The 27,276-nt window shown below is 41.8% G+C and overlaps 1 protein-coding gene across 6 annotated transcripts in view; it reads left to right on the forward strand.

Moving 5' to 3' along the window:
* The window catches only part of LOC132835063 (primary cilium assembly protein FAM149B1-like), a 209,422-nt gene that overhangs the window by 67,556 nt on the left and 114,590 nt on the right, over positions 1–27,276 (forward strand). For 5 of the 6 annotated variants that reach the window (XR_009647276.1, XM_060854323.1, XM_060854324.1 and 2 more), the window contains 2 exons: positions 3,946–4,073; positions 8,847–8,945. Coding sequence is in view for 5 of the 6 variants with exons in the window: in XM_060854323.1 (XP_060710306.1) it covers positions 3,946–4,073; positions 8,847–8,945 (227 nt within the window). In the remaining variant the exon portion in view is untranslated. The remainder of the gene's footprint in view (positions 1–3,945; positions 4,074–8,846; positions 8,946–27,276) is intronic. The other variant, XM_060854326.1, reaches the window with a different exon arrangement.

The following is a 27,276-nucleotide window of genomic DNA, read 5'->3' on the forward strand; positions in this document are numbered from 1 at the left end:
CATACTTACTGTAGCAAGGTGACCAAAATTGAATACAATACTCCAAGCGGGGCCTTACCAACATGCTGTACAACTCCAACATAAATTCCCAACTTCTCTTCTCAGTGCCTTGACTGATGAAAGCCACTGTGCCAACAGCTTTCTTCATCGCCCTTTTAACCGCTTTCAATGCACCTGAACTCCAAGTTCTGAAGTTTTCATGTTTTTCTTCGTAGTAAACGTAGGGGAGAAATATTTATTGAAGACTTTGTCCACCTACTCCAGTTCCACATTTACATGTCCATTTTGATCTTTGAGGGGTCCTGTTCTGTCTCTAATTATTTCTTTTTCCTTTAATATACTCAACTGACCTCTTTGGATTCTCCCTAACCCCATCTCAGCCAAGGCTGTCACATGCCCCCTTTTCGTCTTCCTGATTTTCTTCTTCCGTAAATTCCTGTAACCCCGACATACCTCCAGGGATTCCCAGCTGCCTGTACCTGAGTCATGTCTCCTCCGTTTTTCTGGTCAAAGTCTCAATATCTCTTGTCACCCAGTATTCCCTTTTCTTGCCAGTCTTGCCCTTCACCCTCACAGGAACATATAGGAATCCAAACAAGCAGACAAAACACATCCAGAAACCCTAGCCACTCTCCCCTACATCAAAGACATCTTGGAAATGACTGCCAGACTACTCAGACCCCTTGGCATCATGGTAGCCCACAAACCCACCAACACACTAAAAACAGCAGCTAATGAACTTAAAAGACCCAGTACAGACAACAATCGAAAACTAATGTCATTTACAAAATACCGTGCAAGAACTGTAACAAACACTACATTGGACAAACAGGCAGAAAACTAGCCATCAGAATACATGAACATCAACTGGCCACAAAGCGACATGACCGTTTCTCACGAGTATCCTTACATACAGATAAGGAGGGAAACCACTTCGACTGGGACAACATATCCATCCTAGGATAAGCCGAACAGAGACATGCACGAGAATTCCTAGAAGTATGGCATTCCAACCAGAACTCTATCAACAAACACATCAAGTTAGATCCCACCTACCATCTCCTGAGAAAAAGAACAGGAAATGACATCACCAACCCAAAGAAACCCAAACATATAAATAGAAAGCAGGAATCATCAGCAATGCTTTGTCCAGAGGCCCACTGAAGGTATTGCCTAGTAGGGTGATGAAACATCTGGAAATGAATCTTCCAGCTCAGCGAGCAAACTTATATCCAGAACATATAGAACTTGAACTCTAATTATCTCACTTCTAAAGACCTTCCACTTGCCAGACATTCCTTTGCCTGAAAGCAAACTACTCCAATCAACCCCTGCAAGTTCCTGTCTAATTCCACCAAAATGTGCCTTGCCTCAATTTAGAAATTGAACCTGTGGATCAGTTTTGATCCTCTCCATAAATATTTTAAACTTAATAAAACAATGACCACTGTTCTAAAAAGCTCCCCCAAGGCCTATTTCTGCCCTATTTCCCAAGAGTAGGTTGAGTTTTGTCCCTTCCCAAGTAGGACCCTCGATACTGCTTGAGGAAACTTTGCTGAACACACTTAACAAACGCTACCCCTTTAAGCCCTTAACACTAAGGCAGTCCCTGTCTATGTTGGGAAAATTAAACATCCCAGTATAGCAACCCTGTTGCTCCTGCAACTCTCCCCAGTCTCCCTACATGTTTATTCCTCCAATTCCTGTGGGCGGCAAGGTGACACAGTGGTTAGCACTGCTGCCTTACAGCGCCAGAGACCCTGGTTCAATTCCCGCCTCGGGCGACTCTCTGTGTGGAGTTTGCACATTCTCCCCGTGTCTGCGTGGGTTTCCTCCAGGTGCTCCGGTTTCCTCCCATAGTCCAAAAATGTGCAGGTCAGGTGAATTGGCCATACTAAATTTCCCGTAGCGTTAGGGGCAGGGGGAAATTTAGGGGAATAAGTCTGGGTGGGTTACGCTTCGGCGGGTCGGTGCGGACTTGTTGGGCCGAAGGGCCTGTTTCCACACTGTAAGTAATCTAATCTAATCTAATCCTATTGATTATTTGGGGGCCGACTGTGCAACATGAATAATGTCACCATCCCCTTCTTATTTCTTAGCTCCACTCTCAAAGCCTCACTGGTTGATCCTTCAATTATTTCACCTCTGACCACTGCTATGATACTGTCTTAATCAAAATGCAACTCCCCCTCCCCTCTTTCCACCACCCCTGTCTCGCCTAAAGCACCCTTGCACATTAAGCTGCCAGTCCTGTCCCTCCCTTAGCCAAATGTCTGTAATAACTACAATATCCCAGTCCCATGTACCTATCCATACACTGAATTCATCAGCTTGTCAGTCTTCTTGCATTGAAATAGATGCAAGTCAATCCAAAAGACATTTCTCGCTCTCTGTTGTGTTCCACCCTGATCTGTCTTTTCAATACTATTTCTGCTTACTGCATCTCCTTCCAGCCCCGAACTTGACTCCCTCATGTCAAGAATCCCAGCCCCCTGCCGATCTAGTTTAAACTCTCCCTTGTAGCACTAGCAAACCTGGCTGCCAAAGTATTGGCCCCCCTCCAGTTTAGGTGCATCCTGTCCCTCTTGAACAGGTCACCTCTGCCCCAGAAAGATCCCAGTGATCTAAAAATCTGAATGCCTGTTCTCTCCACCATTTTTTAGCCACTCATTCATCTTACATGAATGGTTAGGATCTGGAATAGAACGTAGAACATTACAGCGCAGTACAGGCCCTTTGGCCCTCGATGTCGCGCTGACCTGTGGAACAAAGCTGAAGTCCATCCAACCTACACTATTCCATTTTCATCCATATGTTTATCCAATGACCATTTAAATGTCCATAAGGTTGGCGAGTCTACTACTGTTGTAGACAGGCTGTTCCAGACCCTTACTACTCTCTGAGTAAAGAAACTACCTCTGACACCTGTCCTATATCTACCACCCCTGAATTTAAAGCCATGTGCCCTCATGCTAGCCATCACCATCTGAGAAAAAAGGCTCTCACTGTCCCCCCGATCTAACCCTCTGATTGTCTGATATGTTTCAGTTAAGTCACCTCTCAACCCTCTGTCAATTGAAAACAGCCTCAAGTCCCTCAGCCTTTCCTCATAAGACCTTCTCTCCATACCAGGCAACATCCTAATAAATCTCCTGTGAACCCTTTCGAAAGCGTCCAAATCCTTCCTATAATGTGGTGACCAGAACTGTACGCAATACTTAAGTGTGGCCACACAAGAGTTTTGTACAGCCACAACATTATACCATTGTTCCAAAACTCAATCCCTCTACCAATAAAAGCTAACGCACCATGTGCCTTCTTAACAATCCTATCAATCTGGGTGGCAACTTTCAGGGATCTATGTACATGGACACCAAGATCTCTCTGCTCATCTACACTATCAAGAATCTTACTATTAGTCCAGTACTCTGTATTCCTATTGCTCTCTCCAAAGTGAATCACCTCACACTTTTCTGCATTCAACACCATTTGCCAACTCTCAATCCAGCTCTGCAGCTTACCTATGTCTCTCTGAACCTCAACATCCTTCAGGCATGCATTGCCTGATATAGGGTTGGTGCCAGATTCCACTAAGGCAAAAAATAAGTTTAAGGGGAGGCAATGACACAATACTATTGTACAGAAAATAATCTACAGACCCAAGATGGAGACATGGAACACATGGTGAAATTTGAATTCAGTTAATAAGTATGGATTTCAAAGCATGTCTTATGATGATCATGAAACCATTGTCGATTGTGCTAAAATAAAAGACCTTTGCTGACTGATAACCTGCATGCGACTCTAATCCCAAACCAGTAAGATTGATTTTTTAGTGACCTCTGAAGTGGCCAAAAATAGAACTGGAATAAATTACTTTCTGATATTATTATATTCAACTTTAATCATTAGGACTGATTTTTATGCAATCTGTGTGTTCCACAGATGAAGAGAAGAGCACTGCCTCAGACGAAAGTGCAGGAATCGAGCAAACAAATTTGTTCTTGCCCCTTGAACCGCAGTTATCACAAGTTCGAGTACCAGCTTTGACCTCTTATTTAACAAAATCTCAGGTTAGTGTGGACATGTGGACAGAGTTAATACAATGCGGAATTTTATTTAAATTGAAGTATTAATTAGGTAGCAGTTGAAGTGCTGAACACAGTTGAGATAATCACATCATACCAATCTGGGAAAGCAGGAAAATGTAAAATTATGTACTTTAGCATGAAGAATGGAAGCGCTGAATGGTATTTGAATTAGATTTATTGTAACGTGTACTTAATTTACTAAAGAGCAAGAGTACATGAAAAGTGTACAATATTGACAACACATGGCATCATCTTACAAAGTACTTAGGTACAAAAAAACAAAGAAAATAAAATAATGTTGCAGATATATATAGTATAAGTTAGGAAAATAAGAAATTAAGCTAAAAAGAAAGACATTGCACTTTTTCCATAAGGGCTTACACGTGGTCTGACCTGGCTCCACTGGTTCCCAACCAGTAGCTATGTTCACTGCAGGCCCACTGGCCGGACAGAGGGATTTATGAGTCTTTGTGCATAAATCACAAAAGATTCAGCATGAATAGGGAAGACATTTATTTCAAAGTGAATCGAGTATAAAAATAGAGAAGTCTTGCAAAAACTATGTAAGGTACTTGCCAAACCACATCTACAGTAGTGTTAACAGTTTTCTATTTAATTGTCTAAGAAAAGATATACTGGCATGAGGCAGTTCAGAGAAGATTCATGAGGTGGATCTTGGGTACGAAGAGATTTTCTTAATGAGGAGAGGTTGAGTATATTAGATTTGTGTTGACTGGCATTTAGGAGAATGAGAGGCAACCTTATTGAATCAGAGAGGTGGCTTCGGGCTAAAACAGAGCAGGTGTTGAGAGGTTGTGACTTCTTCTGGTAGAATCTAGGACCAAAGAACATAATTGTAAAATAAGAAATTGCCCATTTAAGACAGGGATAAGAAGGAATTTCTTCTCTAAGTAGAGTGGAATTCTTCCCTGCAGCAAGCTGTTGCGGGTGGAATGTTAAGTATATGCATGTCTGAGATAGACAGATTTTTAATCTTGAAGAGAATCAAAGGATATGAGGAAAAGGCAAGAAAATAGAGTTGAGAATTAGCTGTGATCTTACTGAATAGTGGAGCAGACTTATTGCTCCTTCAGCTTATAGTCATATAGGATAGAAGTGACATTGCAGAAATGGGTGCCAGTCAGGATATCAAACTAAGGGAGAAATGCAAGAAAATTACAATTACCAGGGAACTGTTAGGGCTATGGGCTGACAAGTGTCCAGGTCCTGATGTACTTCATCATAGGGCTTTAACATTTTTGCAATAGTCTTAATTTTCCAAAGTTTCTGAGATTCAATAAACATTCCATTTAAATGATTAATACAAAATATAATTCCTTTATTCAAAAAGAGAGGGAGACAAAAAGCAAGACCAGCCACTCAGCTTAACATGTGTCATAAGGAAAATGTTTGAACATGGTACTGAGGAACAGACCACATGATTTTATGAAAGGGAAATCAAGTTTAACCATGTTTATTGGAGTTCTTTGAGAAAATTACATGCTGTGGATGTACTGTCCTCAGATTTCTAGGAACCAATTGATAAGATGCCATATAAATGTTATTGCAGAAAATTGAAACTCATGGTGTAGGAGATAGCATATTGATATGTCTCAATAACAAGAGGTATGTTAATTTATTCTTTTCCAGGTTGACAAGGTGTAACCAGTGGTGTCCTTTTTTACAATTTATAGAAATGGTTTGGTGAAGGGACAGAAATATGATTGTATATTTTAATAAAGCTGACACAAAGAAGAGTAGAAAAGTAAATTGTGAAGAAGACATTACATAGCTATGAAGTGCTATATGTTGGTTAAGTGAATGGAGTAAGAAATGCCAAATAGTATGTAATATGGGAAAATGCTGAAATTGTCCACTTCTGTGGAATGACAGAAAAGGAAGCAGAAATAGATGGCCTCTTGAAAAACATAGAACATAAAACATAGAAAAATATAGCGCAGTACAGGCCCTTCGGCCCTCGCTCTTGTGCCGACTCAAGCCCACCTAACCTACACTAGCCCACTATCCTCCATACGCCTATCCAATGCCCGTTTAAATGCCCACAAAGAGGGAGAGTCCACCACTGCTACTGGCAGGGCATTCTATGAACTCAAGACTCGCTGAGTAAAGAATCTACCCCTAACATCTGTCCTCTACCTACCTCCCCTTAATTTAAAGCTATGCCCCTCGTAATAGATGACTCCATACGTGGAAAAAGGTTCTCATTGTCAACCCTATCTAAACCCCTAATCATCTTGTACACCTCTATCAAGTCACCCCTAAACCTTCTTTTCTCCAATGAAAACAGACCCAAGTGCCTCAGCCTTTCCTCATACGATCTTCCTACCATACCATAACACCCTGGTAAACCTTTTCTGCACCTGTTCCAGTGCCTCCACGTCCTTCCAAAACTGCACACAACACTCCAGATGCGGCCGCACCAGAGTCTTATACAACTGCAACATGACCTCAGGACTCCGGAACTTAATTCCTCTACCAATAAAAGCCAGCACGCCATATGCCTTCTTCGCAGCACTATTTACCTGGGTGGCAACTTTCAGAGATCTGTGTATATGGACACCAAGATCCCTCTGCTCATCCACACTACCAAGTATCCGACCATTAGCCTAGTACTCCATCTTCTTGTTACTGTTACCAAAGTGAATCACTTCACACTTACCTACATTGAACTCCATTTGCCACCTTTCTGCCCAGCTCTGCAGCTTATCTATATCCCGCTGTATCCTTCCTCATTGTCAACAACTCCACCGACTTTCGTATCATCCGCAAACTTGCTCACCCAACCTTCTAGCCTCTCCTCCAGGTCATTTATAAAAATGACAAACAGCAATGGTCCCAAAACAGATCTTTGCGGAACACCGCTAGTAACTGCACTTCAAGATGAACCTTTACCATCAACTACTACCCTCTGTCTTATTCCAGCCAGCCAATTCCTAATCCAACCTCTAACGCACCCTCAATGCCATACCTCTGTATTTTTTGCATCAGCCTACCATGGGGAACCTTATCAAACGCCTTACTGAAATCCATAGAGACCATATCTACCGCTTTACCCTCATCCACCTCCTTAGTCACCTTCTCAAAGAATTCAATAAGATTTGTGAGGCATGATCTGCCCTTCACAAAAGCAAAGGTTAGAGCCACCTGGTTTCATTTTTTGGAAGTCTGTCTTGTTTAATTCTCTGGATTTCTGATGTTTTTTTGAGTAAGGCTGTGATTTGATTCTCTAGTTGTGGGGTCGTGCTCGTGGCCTGACCACCCACTTCATATTCAATAACAAGACCTGCAAACAAATCAACAGAACATCCATCAGATCACCAATATCAGGATTTCCAGCAGAAGCAGTTATTGAGACACTTGGGAAAGAACAGCTCTCCCAACCATCCAACCCAAACTTTATTTCCACTATGTGGATGACACCTTTGTTGTCACCAAACGAAACAAATAGAGGAAATGTACAATACCATCAACAACTACAGAAGCAATCATCCCAACACCCACAAACGAAGCTGCATTAGAACATTATTTCAACAAACCACCACACACTGCAGCACTGAGGAACTACAAAGAAGGGAAGAGAAATATCTGTACAGCGTATTCAAGAAGAACGGATACTCAATAAACACATTCTGGATTAGTGGTGCTGGAAGAGCACAGCAGTTCAGGCAGCATCCAAGGAGCAGCGAAATCGACGTTTTGGGCAAAAGCCCGTCACACCGAATAAACACAGTCCACCGATTTCTTAGCAATAAATCCAAACAAGCAGAAACAATGCGCCCAAAAACCCGAGCCACTTTACCCTACATCAAAGACATCTCTGAAATGAATTCCAGACTACTCAGACCTCTTGGCATCATGGTAGCCCACAAACTTACCAATGCACTAAAACAGCGGCTAATGAACTTAAAAGACCCAATACAAACAACAAGCAAAATGAATGTAATTTATAAAATACCTTGCGAGGACTGTAAGGTACTACATCGGACAAACAGGTAGACAATTGGCCACTAGGATACATGAACATCAACTAGCCACAAAAAGATATGACCCACTATCACTAGCATCAATAAACACATCAATTTGGACCCCATCTACCGTCCTCTGAGAAAAAAAAACGGAAATGACATTACCCACCCAAAGAAACCTAAACACATAAATAGAAAGTGGGGCATGCCACCAGCGCTTCACCGTAGGCTCACTGATGATGTTACCTAGTATGGTGATGAAACTTGACAACAAACCTTCCAGCTCAACGAGTAAACTTGCATCCAAAATCTCAACCTGAGCTACAAACCTTTTCAAAAATCGCAAATGCCTAAGTCTCTGTAAATGGTGGTGGTACTGAGCCATTTTTGGGGATGGGCATCAGAATTTGTCCTTTAGTACTTTCACGAAGTAGTGTTCAACTTAAAGGAGTTTTTATTCATCAGTTGGTGAAAAACAATACATGGTAATTAGTAAGTGGTTGCCTTTTCTGTGTTTGATCCAGAGGTTCATTAAGTCCTGAGTTGATATTTTCCAGTGTCACTTATAACCTGATGGCCCAGGATGGTGATGTCTGGGATGTTGACTGGTGTGTATGATTCTATACATGTTTCCCTAACCTTGGTACCAATCCACACATGTTGCTGACCAGAAGTTTGCAAGCAGAGGGCTTTCATTTTCCTTTAGCATGTCTTGGTTGGTTGCTAATATTGCAGTTGGCTGGACCATACAGCTTTTTTTCTTTTCTAGCGATTTGATTCAACTGAGTGGCTTGCTATGCAACTTCAGAAGACATTTAAGAGTCAACCACGATGGTGTGGATCAGGAGTCACATACAGGACGGATGAGGTAAGGATTCTGGAACCAACAGGATTTTTATGACAATCCCTCAGCTTTATAGTCACTTCTATTGGTTTTAGCTTTATATTTATTTATTTTGATTAATATTAATTCAAAATCTGAATTTGTGTCTTTTGCAAATTGATTGAAACCTCCAGACTCCAGTCTAGTACATGATAGCTTACTCTAAGTAATGCAGAAAGAAGTTTTTTTGTTCTTTCCACCTCAAGTGGATATTTGTAAAGGATATCTATTAAGTCATTTGTTCCAAACCTTTGTAAAGTAAAATCATAACTTTATATCATGAAGATCTGTCAGTAGTTTCACAATTCCCACTTGCCACTCTTTGTAATCTTTGGGCCTTTGTCAATAGCTAGATAATTTCCTAACTTTCCATTTCTTTAAAGTTTAGTACTATTCTGCAGTATGTATCATGTCCTTTGAGCTCTGCAATGTCAACTCTGTAGTTTTCTGTGTTCAACTCTGCAGTCTGCTGAATTACCTTTCACGTGAAGTATTACAATTCAAGATTCAGAGGATCAGATATTGGACTGGGATGGAGAAAGTTAAAAATCACACAACACTAGGTTGGACTATAACCTAGTGTTGTGCAATTCAAGAAAATACTATCTTGCCCAATGTGTCTATGTTACTGTATAAGCTCCACACCATCTTCCTCCCATCCAGCTTCATCTCATCCCATCAAAATGTCCATGTGTTCCTTTCAACTTTACATGCTTAATTATCTTTCCTACAAATGCACCATCCTCAGCTACTCTCTGTGGCCATCAGTTCCAAATTTTTACTACTCTTTTGGTTAACAAAGTTTCTCCTGAATTCCTTCTTGGATTTTTTTTGTGACCATCGTATATGTATATCTCCAACTTCTGGTCTGCCCACAGGAGGTAACTTCAACTTTTTGTAACCAGGTATTCCTCTGTCCTCTCCAGCAAAGAAAGCATCAAGTCCTTCTTGATAGGCATAACCACTCAGTTCTGATATCATCCAAATACACCTTGTTTTTTCTTCTCCAGTACCATAATGTCCATTTTATAACAAGAGTGGAACTTTTTATTGTACCACAAGTGTGGTTTAACCAATGTCTACTTTTTCATTCTATTCCCTTGAGAAGAACATGCTATATTTTATCTATTTTTTAAAGGCATATAATTCTCAATTTCAATTTTAACAATTGTTGAAGCATCAATTAGGAGTAAGTGAGGACTGCAGATGCTGGAGGTCACAGACGAAGAGTGTAATGCTGGAAAAGCACAGTTGGTCAGGCAGCATCCAACGAGCAGGAGAATCCTCATTTCATCATTAGCTCTTCATTAGGAATGAAGCTTCATGGAATGCTGCCTGACTGTCTGTGCTTTTTCAGCACCACACTCTTCGACTCTGAAGCATCAGTTGCCCTTTGAAGAAATGAGCAACAGTTCTATCAGCACCAGTCTCATGAAACATTACTTCACACTATTTTCTAATGTGAATAGCCATCTGTTTTCTGTTTTGCTTTTGAATTAGTTACTCAGAGTAATATGTTCTGACACTGACCAAAGAGCAGGTTATATTGAACTTGATATTTTATGATGTGTCAGCATTAATTAACAACATGAAAGTAAATGCATCCTTGGGTAGTAGTGAGTATAATATGATCGAATTTTACATCCAATTTTAAAAGGAGAAATTAGACTAGTATTTTAAACTGAAGTAAGGGCAACTACGTGGCAAAAAAGGTGACATAGAGTCATAGAGATGTACAGCATGGAAACAGACCCTTGGGTCCAACTCATCCATTTGGTTATCCTAACCTAATCCAGTCCCATTTGCCAGCACTTGGCCCATATCCCTCTAAATCCTTCCTATATATATATCCATCCAAATGCCTTTTAAATGTTGCAATTGTACCAGCCTCCACCACTTCCTCTGGCAGTTCAATCCATACACACACCACCCTCTGTGTGAAAAAGTTGCCTCTTATGTCCCTTTTATATCTTTCTCCTCTCACCCTAAACCTCTATTTGTGGATTCCCACACCCCAGGGAAAATACCTTGTCTATTTATCCTGTCCACCCTCTCTTGACGAGTTTTGAGAAGATTTGTAGCTCAGGTTGAGGTTCTGGATGTAGGTTTGATCGCTGAGCGGGAAGGTTAATGTCCAGACGTTTTGTCACCCTACTAGTTAACATCTTCAGTGGGCCTGTGGGTGAAGCACTGCTGATGATTCCTGCTTTCTATTTTATATGTTTAGGTTTCTTTGGGTTGGGAAATGACATCATCTACCCACAGAAATGCAAACATATAAATAGAAAGCAAGAATCATAAGCAGTGCTTCGTTCAGAGGCCCACTGAAGATGTTACCTCGTTGGGCGGTGAAACATCTGGAAATGAACCTTCAAGCTCAGTGAGCAAACTTACTTCCAGACCCTCCTCTTGATTTTATAAATTTCTATAATGTCATTCCTCCCTGGACATTCCAGGGAAAACAGCCCCAGCCTATTTAACCTTTCCCTGTAGCTCAAACCCTCCAACCCTGGCAACATCCTGGTAAATCTTTTCTGAAACCTTTCATGTTTCACAATATCCTTCTGATAGGAAGGAGACCAGGATTGCACACAATATTCCAAAAGTGTCCTAATCAATGTCTTGATAAGCCACAATGTGACATCCTATACTCAATGCTGTGACCAGTAAAGGAAAGCAAACACCTTCTTCACTATCCTATCCACCTGCTTTCAAGGAACTATGAACCTGCACTCCAAGGTCTCTTTGTTCAGCAACACTCTGCAGGACCTGCCCATTAAGTGCGTAAAAGTGATTTACTTTTCCAAAATGCAGCACATTTATCTAAATTAAACTCTATCTGCCACTCCTTAGCCCATTGGCCCTTATGATCAAGATCCCGTTATACTCTGAGTAACCTTCTTCGCTGTCCACTAGACCTCCAATTTTGGTGTCATCTGCAAACTTACTATCCTTTGTTCACAACCAAACACATTTCTTGCAGACATAATTCTCAGTAACATGTAAACTCTCTCTGAATTCCTTCATCTGACAAGAGCGTCTCACTCTACTAAAGACCATCTTTACTTCTTCACAATCTACAAAACCAGAAAATAGCACTGTCATTTTGCTCTGAAAAAGTGCTCCAGGCTAACTTAGTAATTACGGTTTGTGTTTTAAAAATTTTATCAAAAGACAGCTTTTAATAAAACATATAATCAAGAATGAATCCATTCTCCTCAGTACTGTAGACTTTAAGCACGGTTTCATGTTAAAAACTATGCATTTATCTGTTCCTCTGCTGTGAGTTCTCCCACACACGTTCCTCCAAGGTCAGCTATGAATTTCTCTGTTTGTTAATTTTTCCGAAACGCACTCTGATGTCCCAAGATACATGAACTCTAACAGAAAAGGCATCAACTGTGTAGATTCACTGCTATGTCAGTTAGCAGTGGAGGTTTCTTTCTCTCTCTCTCTCTCCCTCACTGACCATGTGCTTGCTGTCTTTGTCTTTCTCAACACTCTGTTAAGATTTCTTTCTGGCTAGAGCCACTATCAAATAGTTCACCTCAGCCAATCTCCTTTCAACTTGGTAAGGGCCACTAAATTTTGCTTTTAAAAGTTCACCTATCACGGGACGTTACACTGTCTCTCTTGGCAAAATTGCAAATTTTTGATTTCATGTCTGCTTCTTGTTTCATTGTGTGCTGTAATACTTTTAAATGCTGTCTCGCTCACTCCCTCCCTCCATTTATTTGTTCCCTAAACTCTGACACAGATTCCAATATGTGGCCCCTGAATTATGACTTTTCAATTTCTCCTTAATCAATTTTATCAGTCCTCTCACTTGATGCCAAAAAACTAATTGAAGTGGACTGAATTTGATCGATTCATTTGGTGCATCTCTGATGGCAAAAGTACAAATGGAATTCCTTTATCTCAATCATTTGAATAGTCTTGACTATAAGCCCTCAACGTTGTCTTTAATGTCTGATGCCACCTTTCTAGCGCTGCCTGTGATTGTGGATGATATGCAGTAGAATTGAATTGTTTTATTCCTAAGCTGTACATAACTACTTTGAATAATTTTGATGTAAAGTTTGACCTTGATCTGATTGTATCTCTGTGTGTAGTCCATAATCGTGAAAACTTTGAGTAACTCCTCTCCAATCCTTTTAGCTATGATATTGCATAATGGAATGGCCTATGGAAATTTCGTGAACATATCCATTTTTGTTAACAAATACTGATGTCCACATTTGTTTTAGGTAGGGGTCCCACACAATCAATTAAGCTTCAGGTTCCTCAAATGCAGGACTAGATGTTAAAGGTTCAGGTTTTCCAATTGCCTGATATGGATGATATGTCTGTCAAAATTCAATTACATCCTTGGGGAATCAAGGCCAGTCAAAATGTTTTTATATTTTAGCTTGAGTTTTTGTACCCCTATATATCATCCTACTGGTAGTTCACATGCAACCCGCAACACCTCCTTTCTATAACCCACTTGCAATACTTGATGAACTTCTGTCCATTTCTTGTTTGCCTCAACATATGATGGTTTCCATTTCCTCATTTTTAAGATAGTAGCACTCAGGAATACATTTGGATTATTTCTTATTCTGTTCTAACTCAGTTAATTTCTCTGAGCTTAAGATGTCCACTTTGTCATCCATCTGCTCCTGGTTTGTCTCAAACATTTGATCAAACAGGGTCTCTGATAATACCATTTCAACTTTCATATCTCTCTGATTTCTTCTGTTTCGACTGGTAAATTTGTGACCTCGTTACCACACTATCAGGAAATGTCCCAGGATACACTTCCTATAATACCTCAGTTGCCTGATTTTCCACTGGCTTTTCAGCCACTGTAAGAAGTGCTTCTATCTGTGAACCAGCTATGCCTTTAGCAAGGATAAATTGGAGCTGAGAGTTTGTCCTGTACTCCACTCTTCACTGGACACTCGAACCATTCTGCATATTTGTTGTGGTTCTGTTCGCCGCGCTGGAAATTTGTGTTGCAGACGTTTTGTCCCCTGTCTAGGTGACATCCTCAGCGCTTGGGAGCCTCCTGTGAAGCGCTTCTATGTTGTTTCCTCTGGCATTTATAGTGGTTTGTCTCTGCCGTTTCCGGTGGTCAGTTCCAGCTCTCCGCTGCAGTGGCCAGTATATTGGTCCAGGTCGATGTGTTTGTTGATAGAATCTGTGGATGAGTGCCATGCCTCTAGGTATTCCCTGGTTGTTTTCTGTTTGGCTTGTCCTATAATAGTAGCGTGGTCCCAGTCGAACTCATGTTGGTTGTCATCTGTGTGTCATCTTATGACACTGTTCAAAAGGGCCACAACACACTGCAGCACACCTGAACTGCAAAAAGAGGAAGAAGAACACCTCTACAAGGTATTCGTCAAAAACGGATACCCCCGCAATTTCATCAACAAATGGCTAAGGGAAAGACAACGGAATGAGCACATGCCACCTCCCAAAGGACTAGTCATGTTACCATACATTAAGAACATTTCTGAACTGACAGCCGGACTGCTATGACCACTAGGACTCATAACAGACACAAACCAATAGGCACTCTCAGACAACAACTCACCAGGACAATAGACCCGACACCCAGCATAAGCAAAACCAATGTAGTGTAAAAAATCCCATGCAAGTACTGCACAAAACACTACATAGGACAGACAGGAACACAGCTAATGGTCTGTATCCATGAACACCAACTAGCCACGAAACGACACGACCAGTTATCCTTCGTAGCCACACACACAGATGACAAGCAACATGAGTTTGACTGGGACAATACTATTATTATAGGACAATCCAAACAGAGAACAGCCAGGGAATTCCTAGAGGCATGGCACTCAGCCACAGATTCTATCAACAAACACATCGACCTGGACTCAATATACCGGCCACTGCAGTGGAGAGCTGGAACTGACTACCGGAAGATACAAACCACTATAAATGCCGGACGAAACAACACAGAAGCACTTCACAGGAGGCTCCCAAGCACTGAGGATGTCACCTAGACAGGGGACAAAACGTCTGCAACACAAATTCCCTGCGCAGCGAACAGAACCACAACAACGAGCACCTGAGCTACAAATCTTCTCACAAACTTTGACTCTCTGCATAATTGAGCGCTTCTTGTCTCAAAGTGAATTCCCGTGACTAGCACTTTTTCTGGTAATGGTCCTTCAGAGGTACATATCTCCTTATCTTTCAGCATCAAAGATTGAAAGGATCATGTATCTCTTAATATGGTAACCTCTTTACCTGCAGCACCTAGCCAATGTGAGTAATCTTTACTTTCCAAGTATATGGTTTAAGAAAATCTGGTACTTCCTCCTACCAGCCTGTACATTCTGGTGCAACCTTTTCATCTCCACTGTGCTTTCCATTACCACTCAAAAAAAATTGACTGGCTTATCCAGTTTTTCTATATCTGTCTTCCCAGTGCTTTTTCTAACCCACAAATACTGTGATTTCATGTGGCAATGAAAACTTCGGAGCTTTTTAACTTATCTTTCACCTTCAAAGGTTTCCTTTTTACCCTGTGGTAAGTTATCCTTCTGATCTTCACTGAGATGTGAGGATTTCTCATTACCCCAGTTTTCCTTCACAGTTTGAAATTGATGTTAGAAGACAAACTTCGATTTATGAACCAACTCATAATCATCAGCCATTTCAGATGCTAATCATGCTGTTTTAACTCTTTGCTCCTCCACGTGAGTTCTCACTATCTCAGAAAATAAATTTTTGCACTCCTCCAATGTAATCGTCTCTCTAAGAGCATCATGGGCTTGCTCTATTTTTAATGCCCTTGTCCACCTCTGAAAATTGCTTCGTTTGATCCTTTCAAACTCAATGTAAGTTTGACCAGGGTCCCTCCTTAGATTCCTGTAGGCTTCTAGCGCAAGCTCATAGCACTTAAAATGGCTTTCTTCACCTCCTTATATATCCCAGAGACCACCTGTGATAGTGATGCAAATACCTTACTAGCTGTACCTACAAGTTTTGTTTTGATCAACAAAACCCACGTGATCATTGGCCATTGCATTCATTTGCCACTTCTCAATTGAGATGAAGACGTCATCTTCTCATCAAATTCAGGCAATGCATGAATATATTTAAACAGCTTCTCACCAGGCCTTTGGCTACCATGGGTTTTCTCATTCTCACTGTCTTTCTCACTAGGCTTATCTTCAGTTTTCACCTCCATCCTTTTTAGCTGACTTCTGTCTAAGTGCCAATTTATGACATTCAAACTCACTATCTTTATTCCTTCATCTCTCTCCTTTTCTTTTTGTTTTTCTCAGGCGATTCTGTCCTTTTCTTTTTGTTCTGCTAGGGCCTTTCATTTTTTTTCTCTCTTTTAATCGTAATTCAAACAGTTTCTCTTTTTTCTCTTTCTTTTTCTTTTGCCTCTAACTTAAGCTGCTTCATTTTCAATTGAACGTTAGCCATCTGCAAAGAAACTGATGGCGTTTCCATGAAGTTTATATGCTAAGCTATTGTATATATCTATTTTCTTACAGACTAAAGTAACTCCAACTCCAGCTTGACTGTCAATTCTAGCAACTTTCCTTGTTCACCTTTTGTAAACCCCCAAAGTCTCTTCTTCCACCACTAGAAAACTTTTAGTGACTGAAAGAACCATTACTGCACCAAGCACTGCTTAAACCAACTGAATTTTAACACCTGGAACAAAAGACCCTCACACCTACCACTCACTGCTTTTGAGTCCAGCAACCCTAATCCCAGGTCAGAACTCTAGAACAAATTCTGCAAAAATCCCCCAATCTATTATGGATCATGCCAGACTCCCTCAAAACTTGTTAAGAAGGTAACCTGTTCTGCAATTTCCTTTAACATCCCATAAATACACCCCTTGGCAAAAAGGTAAATTCAAACATAGGTTCTTACAGGAAAGAGATGTGAGAGAGAAAGAGAGAGAGAGAGAGAAGGAATCAGCATGGAACTGTTTCTTTGGGTCCCCAGCTACAAGGAGAAAAAACCCTGACTGGGAGAACTGGTCACTCCCTTATCATTGTATAAGTGTTCTTCAAAAAACCTTTCCTGACTGTTAACTTAGCATGTTTTTGCCATTACTACAGTAGCCACTTCAGACATTTCAGCACCTCTGCCTTTATGAGCCCTCTTGAAAAAAAACTAAAGACTGCATAACTCTTGTTAAAGGAACAGAACTGCCTCAAAGTATCAAAGTTAAGGACAGTAGTGGGAGACTGTGTATTGAGTCAGAAGAGATAAGAGAGGTCTTGAATGAGTACTTTTCTTCAGCATTTACAAATGAGAGGGACCATTTTGTTGAAGAGGAGAGTATGAAACTGACTGGTAAACTAAAGGAGATACTTGTTAGGAAAGAAGATGTGTTGGGCATTTTTAAAAACTTGAGGATAGACAAGTCCCCCGGGCCTGACAGGATATATCCTAGGATTATGGGGGAAGCAAGAGAGGAAATTGCAGAACCGTTGGCAATGATCTTTTCGTCTTCACTGTCAATGGGGGTGGTGCCAGGGGACTGGAGAGTGGCGAATGTTGTGCCCCTATTCAAAAAAGGGAATAAGGAGAACCCCAGGAAATACAGGCCAGTTAGTCTTACTTCGGTGGTAGGCAAAGTAATGGAAAGGGTACTGAGGGATAGGATTTGAGAGTATCTGGAAAGACACTGCTTGATTAGGGACAGCCAGCATGGATTTGTGAGGGGTAGGTTTTGCCTTACAAGACTTATTGAATTCTTTGAGGAGGTGACCAAGCATGTGGATGAGTGTAGAGTAGTGGATATAGTGTACATGGATTTTAGTAAGGCATTTGATAAGGTTCCCCATGGTAGGCTTATGCGGAAAGTCAGGAGGCATGGGATAGTGGGAAGGTTGGCCAGTTGGATAGAGAACTGGCTAACCGGTCGAAGTCAGAGAGTGGTGGTAGATGGTAAATATTCAGCCTGGAGCCCAGTTACAAGTGGAGTTCCGCAGAGATCAGTTCTGGGTCCTCTGCTGTTTGTAATTTTTATTAATGACTTGGAAGAGGGAGTCGAAGGGTAGGTCAGTAAATTTGCAGATGATACGAAGATTGGTAGAGTTGTGGATAGTGAGAAGGGCTGTTGTCGGCTGCAAAGGGACTTAGATATGACGCAGAGCTGGGCTGAGGAGTGACAGATGGAGTTCAACCCTGTCAAGTGTGAGGTTGTCCATTTTGGAAGGACAAATAAGAATGTGGAATACAGGGTTAACGGTAGGGTTGTTAGTAAGGTGGAGGAGCAGAGGGATCTTGGGGTCTATGTTCATAGATCTTTGAAAGTTGCCACTCAGGTGAATAGAGCTTGTAAGAAGGCCTATGGTGTATTAGCCCATTAGCAGAGAATTGAATTCAAGAGTCGTGAGGTGATGTTGCAGCTGTATAGGATCTTGGTAAGGCCACTGTGTGCAATTCTAGTTGCCTCATTTTAGGAAAGATGTGGAAGCTTTGGAAAGGGTGCAGAGGAGATTTACCAGGACATTGCCTGGAATGGAGAATAGGTCGTACGAGGATAGGTTGAGAGTGCTAGGCCTTTTCTCATTGGAACAGCGAAAGATGAGGGGTGACTTGATAGAGGTTTATAAGATGATTAGGGGATTAGATAGAGTAGACAGTCAGAGACTTTTTCCCCAGGTACAACAGAGTGTTACAAGGGGACATAATTTTAAGGTGAAGGGTGGAAGGTAGAGGGGGGATGTCAGGGGTAGGTTCTTTACCCAGAGAGTGGTGGGGGCATGGAATGCGCTGCCTATGGGAGTGGCAGAGTCAGAATCATTGGTGACCTTTAAGCGGCAATTGGATAGGTACATGGATAGTTGCTTAAGCTAGGACAAATGTTCGGCACAATATCGTGGGCCGAAGGGCCTGTTCTGCGCTGTATTGTTCTATGTTCTATGTTCTATTAAGGAGAAAGTACATAACTGCACAAAGTTGAGTTCCAGGTCAGATGATCAGCCAGAATGTTAACAATTGGCATGAAATGACTAAACGTTTACTCAGCAAGTGAAAAAATAAGTAGATAAGATGAAGTTAGCTGGATATCTGAACAAGTATAGTAAGAGTCCTTGTGTGTATTTATAAAAGAAAAAAGGTAAGTAAAGTTAGTATTAGTCTTTGAGAGTGAGAATGGGGAGATAATAGTAGGTAACAAGGAAATGGCTGATAAAATGAACAAATCTTTTGCTTCTGTCTTCACACACGAGGATACAAAAATTTACAGTAATAACTGTAACTCAGGAAGTAGAAGGAGGGGGGATCTTCGTAAAATTACAATCACAAGGGAACGAGTGTTCAGCACATCAGTGGAGCTGCAGGCTGACAAGCCTCCAAGTCCAGATGGATGTCATTTTAGGGTCTTAAATGATGTTGCAAATGAAGTAGTCGATGTTTTGGTGTTATTTCTCCAAAATTCCCCTGATTCTGGGAAGGTTCCTTCGACTGAAAAGTTGCAAATACAACCCGTCTACGTAAGAAGGGAGATGGGAAGAAAATAATAAGCCAGGAGCCAGTTAGTTTGTCATCTGTCAAAGGGAATGTCTTAGAATCAATCATAGAACATAGAACATAGAAAGATACAGCGCAGTACAGGCCCTTCGGCCCTCGATGTTGCGCCGACCGAATCCTACCTAACCTACACTAGCCCAATAACTTCCAAATGCCTATCCAATGCCCGTTTAAATGACCATAAAGAAGGAGAGTTCACCACTGCTACTGGCAGGGCATTCCATGAACTCTCAACCCGCTGTGTAAAGAATCTACCCCTAACATCTGTCCTATACCTACCACCCCTTACTTTAAAGCTGTGTCCCCTAGTAACACCTGACTCCATTAGCAGTAAAAGGTTCTCAGTGTCGACCCTATCTAAACCCCTAATCATCTTATACACCTCTATCAAATCTCCCCTAAACCTTCTCTTCTCCAATGAGAACAGCCCCAAGTGCCTCAGCCTTTCCTCATACGATCTTCCTACCATTCCAGGCAACATCCTGGTAAACCTCCTCTGCACTCGTTCCAATGCCTCCACATCCTTCCTATAGTATGGCGACCAAAACTGCACACAATACTCCAGATGAGGCCGCACCAGAGTCCTATACAGTTGCAACATGACCTCAGGACTCCGGAACTCAATTCCTCTACCAATAAAGCCCAGTACACCATATGCCTTCCTCACAGCACTATTTACCTGGGTGGCAACTTTCAGAGATCTGTGTACATGGACACCAAGATCCCTCTGCTCATCCACACTACCAAGTAGCCTACCATTAGCCCAGTAATCCATCTTCTTGTTACTCCTACCAAAGTGAATGACTTCACACTTAGCTACATTGAATTCCATTTGCCACATTTCTGCCCAGCTCTGCAACTTATCTATATCCCGCTGTAACCTACCACTTCCTTCCTCACTATCCACAACTCCACCGACTTTTGTGTCATCCGCAAACTTGCTTACCCAGCTTTCAAGCCCTTCCTCTAGATCATTTATAAAGATAACAAAAAGCAATGGTCCCAAAACAGATCCCTGTGGTACACCGCTAGTAACTGCACTCCAAGATGAACATAGTCCATCAACTACTACCCTCTGTCTCCTTCCAGCCAGCCAATTCCTAATCCAAACCTCTAATGTATCCTCAATGCCATACCTCCGTAGTTTTAGCATTAGCCTACCATGGGGAACCTTATCGAACGCCTTACTAAAATCCATATACACAACATCTACTGCTTTACCCTCATCCACTTCCTTAGTCACCTTCTCAAAGAACTCAATAAGGTTTGTGAGGCACGACCTGCCCTTCACAAAACCATGCTGGCTATCCTTGATCACGTTATTCCTATCCAGATGTTCATAAATCTTATCCCTTACCATTCTCTCTAAGACTTTGCCCACCACTGAAGTCAGACTCACTGGCCTATTGTTACTAGGGCTATCCCTACTCCCTTTCTTGAACAAGGGGACCACATTCGCTATCCTCCAGTCCTCTGGTACTATTCCCGTTGACAATGACGACATAAAAATCCAGGCCAATGGCTCTGCTATCTCCTCCCTAGCTTCCCATAGGGTAAATGCTATCAGGCCCAGGAGACTTATCTATTTTCATCCTCTCCAATATTCCCAGAACCTCTTCCCTGCATATTTCCAGGCCATCCATTCTAATCATTTGTGACTCCATATTCACATCAGCAACAGTGTCCTGTTCCTGAGTGAATACTGATGAAAGTATTGATTTAATGTCTCTCCAATCTCCTCCGCCTCCACACACAACTTCCCACTACTATCCTTGACTGGACCGATACCTACCCTAGTCATCCTTTTATTCCTGACATACCTATAGAAAGCCTTTGGGTTTTCCCTAATCCTACCAGCTAAAGACTTTTCATGTCCCCTTCTCGCTTCTCTTAGCTCTCTCTTTAGATCCTTCCTGGCTACCTTATAACTCTCTATCGCCCCAACTGAACCTTCACGCCTCATCTTTACATATGCCGCCTTCTTCCCTTTCACAAGGGATTCCAATTCCTTACTAAACCACGGCTGCCTCACAAGGCCCTTTACACCATGCCTGACTGGTACATACTTATCGAGGACACGTAGTAGCTGCTCCTTGAACAATCCCCACATCTCATTAGTGTTCTTCTCTTGAAGCCTGTTTTTCCAATCCACACATCCTAAGTCATGCCTCACTGCATCATAATTTCCCTGCCCCCAGCTATAACTCTTGCCCTGCGGCGCACACTTATCCCTCTCCATCACTAAAGTAAAAGTCACCGAGTTGTGGTCACTGTCCCCGAAGTGCTCACCTACCTCCAAGTCTAACACCTGACCTGGTTCATTACCTAGAACCAAATCCAGTATAGCCTCACCTCTTGTTGGCCTGTCTACATATTGTGTCAGGAAACCCTCCTGCACACATTGGACTAACACCGACCCATCTAATGAACTCGAGCTATAGCTCTCCCAGTCAATATCTGGGAAGTTAAAGTCCCCCATAACAAAATGTGATATGTGGTGTCCCTCAATCACTAATGAGATTATAGCCACACACTTTGAAAACCTCAAGGTAATGAGGAAGAATTTCATAAATATGGTTTCATAAAGGGAGATCATGTTTAATTAATTTGTTGGAATTCTTGGACTGAGTAAACATGCTCTGTGGATAATAGGAAGTCAGTACTATACTTGGATTTCTGGAAGATGCCAAGTCAAATGTTACTGCAGAGAGATAAAAAAACATTCTGTGGGGGCAACATGTTAGCAAGGATAGAATATTGGCAGGAAATAGAATATGCCGAAATGGATCTTAATTGACAGGATGTGATATGTGGTGTCCCTCAAGTTTGTGCCGGAAACTCAAATGTTTGCAACTTACACTATGATTTGAAGGCATAATAGATAAATTTACATATGATACTAAGATATTAGATTAGATTACTTACAGTGTGGAAACAGGCCCTTCGGCCCAACAAGTCCACACTGACCCGCTGAAGCACAACCCACCCATACCCCTACATATACCCCTTATCTAACACTACGGGCAATTTAGCATGGCCAATTCACCTGGCCCGCACATCTTTGGACTGTGGGAGGAAACCGGAGCACCCGGAGGAAACCCACGCAGACACGGGGAGAATGTGCAAACTCCACACAGTCAGTCGCCTGAGGCGGGAATTGAACCCAGGTCCCTGGTGCTGTGAGGCAGCAGTGCTAACCACTGTGCCACCGTGCCGCAGGGAAACATGTTATAAACAAGACACAAAGAAGTTGCGTGGAAACTTAAATAATTGTGGATGCTGTAAAATGAAAACAGAAATTGATGGAAAAGCTAAGCAGCTCTGGCAGCATCTGTGGAGAGAAATCAGTGTTTATGTTTCAGGTTGAGTGACCATTCCTCGGTTCTGTTAACTCTGATTTCTGTCCACAGACGCTCCTAGGTCTGATGAAGAAGCTGCAGATAGATCATGAATAATTTGAGTGAGTGATACAAATTCTGGCAGATAAAGTGTAATATTGGGTGCAAAAACTTAGTATACAAGTATAGCATGTAATCAAGAAGTTAATGGAATGCTGTGAGATGGCATTCTGACCATGAATCCTGTGCTGCCATTCGATATAATCATGGCTGATTGAACATTTCAATGGCTTTTACCCTATGAAGACAACCTTAGTACAACCAATCTCTTTTCTTTACTAAAATTCTGAAAATAAGGATATATTCAATCCAACACTTGACTGAGTTATAAAGTAAATTAATCACTTTGCCGTATTTTGTCTGCTCAACTAGTCCTTTGATATCGCTTCTTCAGATTCTTTCCCTCTGTGCCAGAGAGGGGGGGGAGAGAGAGAGAGAGAGAGAGAGAGAGAGAGAGAGACTTTAACCCTTCCCATGCTGAGTGAAGATTAACTTTTGGGTCTTTGGGAAGAGGGCCCCATCTATACTCTCAGGGGATGTAAAATATTCCATGGCATGACTTCAAAGAAGGGATTATCCCTGGCATCATGCACAATATTTTTGTCTTCATGAAAATCACTAAAGAGACTATTTTGTAATTGTCACATTGCTGTTTGTTGGAGCTTACTGTGCACAAAATGGCTGCTACGTTTCCTACATTACAACACTGACACTTAAAATGAATTTTACTGGCTGTGAAGCACATGGGATATTTTGAGCATATGAGAGGCACTATAGAAATAAGAGTTTGTTCACTCTCCCCTCTTCAGAGTGAATCTTGTCCTGTCTGCATATGGACTGTGGCATTCCCTTCGTGAAAAGGACCTTGGCTTTCCCTCTACAGCGTAAACCCTGGTCTTCACTTCATTCTGTGCATTGGTGCACTGTGCTCTGACACTTCCATGTTGATGCTATTGATGTTGCAATCTATATCTTGCTAACATTTAGATGACATACTGCTGGGTATAGAGTGCCAAGATCACAAAGATACCTACAAATCAAAAAGGCCATTTGTGTTCAGCTGATATTTAAATGATTGCAGAGCTTTTGCTCCAACTGCTCAGGCATTAATAATACTATGGCAAGAAGTATTAACTGTTTGTAATATGTCCCATCATGACTCCCTAGGTTTGAACAGACAGCAAGTCCAGAAATAGTTGCTGGTCAACCAACAGCTCAGAATCCTATGGTTTCTTACAAAGCCGGACTTTCAGCTGATTAGGGCAATATGCAGCTCACCATCACCTTCTAAAGGGTGAGCAGGGATGGGCAATAAATGGTGGACCAGCTAACAAAACTCAAATTCATGAATGAATAACTAAGACAACTGATGGAACATATGAAAGTAAATGGTTCTGATCTAATTGCTATATAGTTTCATATACATCAAAGCTGGGCATTGAGCATTCAACTGAGTATTTAGAAGCCACAGGCAAAATCAAAAGGGGCATATGGGAGTGCGGATAAAAATGTTTAATACATTACTGAGAAAGGAACTTAGGTCAGCAGATCATACTTAAAATCTCGATGGAGCTAAGATACGTAAGTAGCATCGTGGTAGGAGTTGTTTGTAAGTTCCCGAGTACAGGTGGAGGGCACAGTGTAAACCATTAGAACACGAGAAGTGCATGTATCAAGGTTGATATAATCATAAGGTGTGACTTCAAGCTACATATAAATTAACTGAATGAAATGAACAGCAGTGATAGAACATAGAACAGTACATCACAGTACAGGCCTTTAGCCCTCGATGTTGTGCCGACCTTTTATCCTACTCTAGGATCCAACTAACCAACATACCCTACATTTTACTATCGTCCATGTGCCTATCCAAGAGTCACTTAAATGTCCCTAATGTATCTGACTCTACTACCACCGTTGGCAGCGCATTCCATGCATTCACCAATCTCTGTGTAAAGAACCTTTCTCTGACATCTCCTCTGAACCTCCTCCAATCACTAAAATTATGGCCCCTCATGATAGCCATTTCCACCCTGGGAAAACATCTCTCACTATCCACTCTGTTTATGACTCTTATCATCATGTACACCTCTATCAAGTCACTTCTCATCCTTCTTTGCTCTAATGAGAAAAGCCCTAGCTCCCTCAACCTAGCTCCCTCAAGCCCTCCAGCCCAGGGAGAAACCTGGTAAATTTCCTCTGCACCCTATCTAAAGCTTTCACATCCTTCCTATAATGAGGCAAACAGAACTTAACACAATATTTCAATGTGCTCTAATCCAAGGCCTTTTAGATCTACTTCATAACCTTGCAGCTCTTAAACTCAGTACCCCGCTATTGAAAGCCAACACACCATATGTCTTCTTAGCAACTGTACCAACTTGGGTGGCAACTTCGAGGGATCTATGAATGATGGACCCCAAAATCTCTCTGTTCCTCCAGGCTGCCAGGAATCCTACCTTTAACCCTGTAATCTGCATTTAAATTCAACCTTCCAAAATGAATCCAGCGTGAATTCCATCTGTCACTTCTCAGCCCAGCTCTGCATCCTGTCAATGTCCCTATAACCTACACCAGCCCTCCACTCTTAGCACAACTCCATCAACCTTTTTGTCAGCAGCAACCTTACTAATCGAATCTTCCACTTCCTCATTCAAGTAATTTATAAGAATATCATAGAGCAGAGGTCCCAGAATAGATCTCTGCAGAGCACCACTGGTCACCCTGATCCAGGCTGAATACTCTCCTTCTGCTAAACTCCCTGTCTTCTATGGGCCACCCAATTCTGTATCCAGACAGCCAAATTCCGCTGTATCCCACACACCCTTCCTCTCTGAATGAGCCCACCATGGGGAACCATATGAAATGCCTTGCTAAAATCCATATACACCACCTCCACTGCTCTACCTTAATCAATGTATTTTGTCACATCCTCAAAGAATTCAGTAAGGCTTGTGAGGCATGACCTGCCCCTCTCAAAGCCATGCTGACTATCTGTAATCAAGCTATGCTTTTCCAAATAATCAAATCCTATCCCTCAGAATCCGCTCCAGCAATTTGCTCACCACAGATGTAAGACTGACTGGTCTGTAATTCCCGGGGTTATCCCAATTCCCTTTATTGAAGAACATTTGCCATCTTTCAATCGTCTGGCGCTACTCCAGTGGAAAGTGAGGATGCAAAGATCTTTGCCAAAGGCGCAGCAATCGCTTCCCTTGCTTCCCATAGTAACCCGGAATATGTCCAGTCAGACCGAGGAGACTTATCTATCCTCATGTTTTTCAGAACTATCAGCACAACTCCTTCTTAACATCAACCTGTTAAAGCATATCAGCTTGTTTCACACTGTCCTCACAAACGTCAAGGTCCCTCTCACTCGTGAATACTGAAGCAAAGTATTTATTAAGAACCTCCTCTACCTCCCTCGTCTGACTTCAGACACAAGTTCCCTCCACTGTCCCTGATTGGTCCTACCATCATTATGGCCATAAATGTAGAATGCCTTGAGGTTTTCCTTAATTCTATCTGCTAAGGCTTTTTCATGCTCCTTCTAGCTCTCCTAAGTCCATTCTTCAGTTCCTCTAGCTACCTTGTAACCCTGTAGATCCCTGTCTAATGTTTGCTTCCTCAACTTTAAGTAAACTTCCTCCTTTCACTTGACTAGATGTCCCACATCTCTTGTCCCCCAAGATTCCTTCACCCTACTATCGCTTTCTTGTCTGAGTGGGACAAACCTATCCAGCACTTGCAGCAAATACTCCCTGAACAACCTCCACATTTATGTCATGCATTTTCCCGAGAATATCTGCTCCCAGTTTATCCACAGTTGTTGCCTAATAACATAGTAATTTCCCCCTCCCCAATTAAATACTTTCCGATACCATGTCCTGTTATCCCTCTGTATGACTATAGTAAAGCCTAAGGAGTTGTGATCACTATCATCGAAATGCCCTCCCACCGAGAGATCTGACACCTGGCCTGGCTCATTGCCAAGCACCAAATTCAATCTGGCCTCACTTATCATCGGCCTATCCACATATTGAGTCAGAAATCCTTCCTGCACATACCTGACAAAATCTGCTCCTATTTATAGTACAATCTGTTTGTATTAAGAAAGCTCCAATCAATAAGTCACCCATGACAACAACCCTGTCACTTCTGCACCTCTCCAAAATCTGCCTCCAAATCTGCTTCTCCTTCTCTTTGTTGCTAGTTAAGGGTCTGTAGAAAACTCCCAGTAAAGTGACCGCTCCTTTCCTGTTTCCGACTTCTACCCATGATGACTCTGTACACAAATCCTTCTCGATGACCTCCCTTTTTGCAGCTGTTACACTATTACTGATTAGCAATGCTACTCCCCACCTCTTTTACCTACCTTCTTATTCCTT

Source organism: Hemiscyllium ocellatum, chromosome 43 (assembly GCF_020745735.1).
Source record: "Hemiscyllium ocellatum isolate sHemOce1 chromosome 43, sHemOce1.pat.X.cur, whole genome shotgun sequence".
In the NCBI taxonomy this organism is placed as follows: domain Eukaryota; kingdom Metazoa; phylum Chordata; class Chondrichthyes; order Orectolobiformes; family Hemiscylliidae; genus Hemiscyllium; species Hemiscyllium ocellatum.